General features: G+C 37.2%; 1 protein-coding gene across 1 annotated transcript; it reads left to right on the forward strand.

The window, feature by feature from the left end:
- Positions 1-2,690: 2,690 nt before the first annotated feature.
- Positions 2,691-5,152, forward strand: LOC111981308 (heart- and neural crest derivatives-expressed protein 1-like). Its single transcript, XM_024012525.2, has 2 exons — positions 2,691-3,529; positions 4,137-5,152. The coding sequence occupies exons 1-2, from the start codon at positions 3,059-3,061 to the stop codon at positions 4,230-4,232; spliced, it is 567 nt and encodes a 188-aa protein (XP_023868293.1). The 5' UTR covers positions 2,691-3,058; the 3' UTR covers positions 4,233-5,152.
- The last annotated feature ends 1,029 nt before the right edge of the window (positions 5,153-6,181 follow it).

The raw sequence follows: 6,181 nt of genomic DNA on the forward strand, positions 1-6,181 counted from the left end.
TGTGTGTGTGTGTGTGTGTGTGTGTGTGTGTGTGTGTGTGTGTGTGTGTGTGTGTGTGTGTGTGTGTGTGTGTGTGTTGTGGAATAAGTAGAAAAAAGCATGTATACTCACCATACTTGTAGAGAAACGCCTATGCCATCCTCCTCTCTTTCATGTTGCCGAAACAATCTATGACTCTGTCATACAGTAAGTCTACACACTTTTAGTTTTTTGTTGTTCTTGGCTACCTGGCTAAAATGCTTGCTCGCTAGCCTAACTTCCTTTCATGGGCAACGATGAGCCATCTAGCCTTCTACATCTAGCTACATATTGAACTTCCATCCTCTCAGGCCAGGACACAGTGTATGAATTTATGGTTGGATCAGAATCGCAGTTATAATCATTTGCCAGTACAGAGAATTAAGTAAAACCACAAGTCCAAATCTCCAGCCATAGCGAATTTATGAAAGGGACAATTGAGTTATCTAGCCACCGGAGGACAACACAACGAGATGCAACAATTCAAGTTTTCTCTGTCAATGACGTTTGGCTTTTGATGTGATGTGATTGGTGTGAAGCCATATCCAAACTGGCTTCCCTTGACACCAGGACCATTCACAGTTGAGGTCACTCAGTTTAGCTCAACACTGATTGGCTATTATTTTATAGTTTCTTTATCAAGGGAGGCCAAATTATTTATGAGCTTCCCTTGCATTCAATGCTACAGGTGGCAACAATTTCATACTCTTTTTGACCAGACAGCAAATTCCAAAGAAAAATCTTAAAACTAATATAAATATAAACACAAAAATATAATAACCTTGATATTCACACACTGAACCACCATTCATTTCAACCTCAAGACCATAAACATTAATTCAAACTATGAGTCATGCATTTGAATTATAAACATTTAACATATGACAACAACAACAAAAAATTATGATTAATATGAATGTTTCTGTAGCATATCAATACTTAGACTTAGACTGTTATTATTACTTGCCATGAATTACATTACTTTAACAGTGAATTTAAAAAATATAGGATTCAACATAAGCCTCTCCAATTAAGGGAATAGATAGCCTAATTAATAATTGATATTTTGTTGGTCATGTTAACTGCATAGACATTTTTATAGTTAAAATATACATATGTGATAGCCTATGTAAACAAGTATGCCTATTTGATGAAATGGGCAGCTTTTACATTTTTATAATTTCCCAATTAGGACTAATATTGAAAAAGATACACACTGTTGAGTTTAATAAAAAAGTCCCTTGCTAGATTGACAAAATTATGTTATAATTTAATTATTCACAGGACACACAAATATTAAGCTACATGTAAGTCAGATAAGCTTGTCAACTATGAGGTCATAATTTAAAGGATCTTTATAAATACATTTTCTATGGTATTATATGATTATGCATTTATACAATTATAATAAAGGTTGATTCTACAGTTCTGGTAAAGCAACAATTATTTGGGGAAGATTTCAATCCAGGGAGTGAAAACAGAACTGATTGACCCTCATTTGAAAGGTTAATAAAAAATTTAAAAAAAGTGTTTCCTTGGGTTATATGCCAAAAGTGTTTCTAAATTGTCTCGGCCACACATCTTACAAATGATAATACACGGATTTCACACGAAACGACTGGCCCACGTACCAACAATTTTACAAAGTAATAGCTATAAAATACATCCCTGCATGTTTTTTTTCAAATGTAGACGTAAGACAACAATATTAGCCTGCACGTTTATTTTGAATTTCTTTCTCTAGCCTACATTATATTGAATAAACCATTTCCCTCCCTCAAAGTATTTCACATCTAGGCGGCGGCCTAATTGTATCAGCCTACTATAACATATACTAGGCTATACTCACAAAGAAATACAACATGCATTCAAGGAACTTATTTCTTCCACAAATGTATGCAAAAGGGGACCAACGTAAGCATGCTGAACGAAAACACAACATTTTACTAACTGAAGCAAAATATAAATATCAAAATTGCGTAAAATACGTGTGCAAAGGCTGTCAGAGAGCTCATTATGGAATCAGCAGGAGCCCTTTCCACTGCAAATATTCTAAATAAACACATGAAAATGATGGCATTATGCCATTTTTAAAATGGGGAAAGACCCTGCAAATGATGTCTTGATTTGCTTTGTATGCTCCCATATCCAGTTACTGCAGTTTTGTAGTGGGACCATGGCGCATGTTTTTGTAGGTTTAGGTCGCGTCCCCTGCTCAGACATTACATGCATCATCCAATGGTCGCGTGCCACGTCATCGACTGTACCGTCGGGCATCATATTGCTATAACATATGATGTGGTTAGCTGATCCGTAAAATACCTATCCAGGCGTGGTAAGATCTGAAATACGTTGGCAAAGCCTGACCTCGCGGACTTCTCTGCTCTCATGGTGCTTTCAAGACAAATGGGAACTCGGAAAAACGTAACGGCAGTGATTTATAAGTGGGAAAGACGAAGCTCTAGAAAGATGCCAGAGTTTCCGACTTGCACTTCCGAGTTGGATGATCATTCAGAACGATTTTTCCAAGTCGGAGAAGTCGGAAGTTGGAGAGTTCCGAGTTCCCAGTTGTTTGAACGTGGCATCAAACACGCTCCACCCAAACCTCTAGCATTCTCACGCTATTGGCTGTTCGTTCTGTCACTTCCGAAACCATATAAACCTATGGCCCGCACCTTCATTGCCGTCAAAATGTATTGCGCAAACGAGCGCAATCCCACGAAAAAATTGTGCACTCGAGATTGCCAAAACCTGTCTGGATTATACTAGGCAAACCTCACTTTAAACGTATCAGAATGTCAACGATAGATTCTCAACAAACTTGACACTTTTTTGATGATAAACGTTTAAAACGTGTGCTGGTTGTTTTATGTGTTTTTGGGCCTATTTGTAATAGTGAAGGTCTTCATATGTCGATTGGAACATCATTCGCGAATGTCACTTTCCCCTGTTCACTATAGCATAGGTCACTGACTAGTGTCACCAACCGCAAGACTCCAAAAGACCCGCAGACCGGTGCCGATTTTTATTTATTGTAAAAATGAACCTTATTGGGGGCTACCAGCATCATCATCTGATGCACGAGACGTTTCCATTCGTCCAGAGGTGTCATCAAGATTATCCCTACTTCCAAAACTGGGTGGTGAACCATGGTGAAGTCAACTCTGATTTCCAGATCCAGATGCCTTACTCCACGGAGTTCGGGGCTCCGGGTCCGGCGCAAGAAAGTCAGCTGGACGCTCTCTCCGCGTGCATGGGGAAGAGGAGAGCATCAGGGCCGAAGAAGGAGCGGAGAAGGACGGAGAGCATCAACACCGCGTTCGCCGAACTGAGAGAATGTATACCTAACGTACCGGTAGATACGAAACTGTCCAAAATTAAAACGTTACGACTAGCAACAAGTTACATTGCCTACCTAATGGACGTGCTGGCTAAAGAAACTGGGGAGACAGAGGGATTCAAGGCCGAAATCAAGAAATATGATAGAGATTTGAAACGGAAACGGGAAACGGTAGGCTATGTGAACTATTTTAATAAGCAGCCTATTATTTTTGCATAGGCCTAAGCTATATGGTGATAATATTTTACTGTTCCGAAAATCTAAATTCATATTCTGCAAACTATAACAGCATTGTAAAAATTATTTATATGAATTAGGATCACGTAGTCTACGTTCTGCCATCAATCTAAATTATTGTCTTAATTATTGAGTGTCTTATGTGTTTTATATTACGGAATATGATGGAATATGCACCTTCGTGATTGTGGTTTTATGTTGAAACAACGTTGAGGCCATAATGTTGTAATTACTGTGTAGGCCTATTACAGTTGTTAAAATAAATTGTGTTTGTTGGCTCTGTAAGCGAAAACATTTCAAAGTTTAGAGCAATCCCATGTCAGAGAAATTATACTTTGAGCTCAATTGAACAAGCCTGAAAAGGCCTATAAAGATAAACAATATAACATTATCCGACCTCTGGTTGTTAATGTGAACATGTAATAGGCCTAAGTGTTTATTTAATTCAGGCCATGTCATTTTACATTGAGTTTAAAATCAGTCTATTACAATTGCAGAGTGCTTATATCAATATTGACTACATTTTTGCTTTATTTCACAGAACGATGGCCTGCAAGAGTCATTAGGAAACGAGAAAAAGTTCAAAGGACGGACAGGTTGGCCACAGCAAGTCTGGGCTTTGGAACTGAACCAGTGAATGTTTTGACCTCTGAGCATGCAACCCACTCAAAGACTCCATATTCAAGCACGTCGCTGCAAGGAATACAACCACTTATACTCATCTACTGTATATACGTGCAATGTTTAAATTCAAACAAGGTGGACTTGGTAAAATGCAATATTATGCAAATATTTCAACAACTGCCTGGTAAACGTTTCTTTGTCAATTGTCGTCTGAGAGAACTTAAATGAAAGTTGTATAGCTTAGAATACATATTTTTGGTTGTGGATAGGCCACAATAACGAACGGAGAGACTGGGATATTTGAGGTGTTTCTTTATGCCTCACGGTTATGGGGCAATGCTGTTCAGCATTATTTTTCCCGCTTTGCATTTGTCTTGTTGTAGTAGAGTCGACTTACTGTCGTGCTATGTCTTGTAAAGAAAAATGTTGAATCTACCTCAAATTAATGTAACTGTTCGTTTGAAATAGAAAACTAATACATTCAGCAGTTCAAGACAAATAACCTATTTGTTAAAAAACAATGGAACGCACAGGTTTATATTACTTCGAAATGATACCGGTAAAGGCCAACTATTAGACTATTGGTATTTCGTTTTGATAGTTTTCTTCTTATGAATTCAATGTGAAATTATATTCATAATGACTTAATTTAATCACACAATCTTTAAAACGGCAATGAAATCAGTCAGTTCTTCAACAGAATGATTAGGTAGGCTATACAAATCTTGATATGCATAGCTCTAGGCAATTATTAATTTGCTTTATGAGGACACATTCTTATTTTATTTATTAAAACTTTTGTTTTATGGTGATGTAGGCTGACTAGATAATTTAAGGGTTTGAGGTGCAGTAGTATAACATATGAAAATACATGCTTCAGTGTGCTGTGTCCGGAGGTCAATAAACAGTGGTAGGACTAAGGTTCGATCTGTATTTTTGTCGAAATTGAGTTATTGACATAGAACATGGAACAGAAAAAGGCTAATGTATGGTCTACTCTAAATACCCCAATTCATGTGGTTAACTTCAAAAGAGTACAAGATGAACATTTGCTGACATTTATACCAATGAGGGTTCGGAACTTTAAAGCCAACTATTTCAGAATCATATTTTTGAAGATAGAACCTTATCGTCCCAAGCTCTCGATATTTCTAGCCATATGCCATTTGTGATTTTATAGGCTATTTTATTTCAGGGTACCCGCATGGTTCCATGGTGTGAGCTAAAATATTTGATTGGCTCTACACGATATTTACCAAATTGAGAAATTAATTATAGATCAATATGTCTACAGCAATCAAATGATATTATCTAAATGTAGACGAAACAAATATTTTTCAATTTACGGTTCTATTCCTTTTTGGGGCTGGGACAGATGCATGCTATTTCGCCTGAACTAAGAGAGCGGTCTTTCGATTGAACAGCCCACAAGATAGTAGTCCCATCAATCAATCAATCTCAAAGTATATCCTATAGGATATAATAATCGAATTAAGAGATGTAGGCTATTATTTCAATGATAAACATACAGTGTATATAGCCTATGAACAAATATTTGCTTATAGGTCAGAATAATATTGGTTTGGAATAGGCTATTTGCAGAAGCCTAATCATACATGACAACACGTTTCACATCAGAGAGGAAAAACAATCAAATTGGCCAGAATAAATAATTATTAGGCTAAATAAAGAGGCTGAGCCAAAACCTAAATCCTTATATTGTATAACTTATAACCTACGTGGTCTAACTTAGTTCTCTACAAGAAAGGGGTTCCTCGAGCAAAGGTGTGCATCTGTGCGCGTTCAAGTTCATTGCTCATCAACCAATCATGCTCAGGCAATATTTCTTTGAAAAACAAGTGTGTCATTCTCCAACATCAATGCAAACTATATAAATTCGCCTATGCGAAAACTCACTGAAAAGGTGTGGTAGGCTATGATAGTAATTAGTAGCATGCAGGG

The sequence above is a fragment of the Salvelinus sp. IW2-2015 genome, linkage group LG20 (genome assembly GCF_002910315.2).
Source record: "Salvelinus sp. IW2-2015 linkage group LG20, ASM291031v2, whole genome shotgun sequence".
Taxonomy (NCBI): domain Eukaryota; kingdom Metazoa; phylum Chordata; class Actinopteri; order Salmoniformes; family Salmonidae; genus Salvelinus; species Salvelinus sp. IW2-2015.

What these genes read in the sequence shown, in the direction of transcription:
- LOC111981308 (XM_024012525.2), top strand. Translation starts at nt 3,059, where the DNA reads ATGAACCTTATTGGGGGCTACCAGCATCATCATCTGATGCACGAGACG. An exon ending in TGAAACGGAAACGGGAAACG is followed by an intron (nt 3,530 to 4,136) that starts GTAGGCTATGTG and finishes TTTATTTCACAG; the next exon opens with AACGATGGCCTGCAAGAGTC.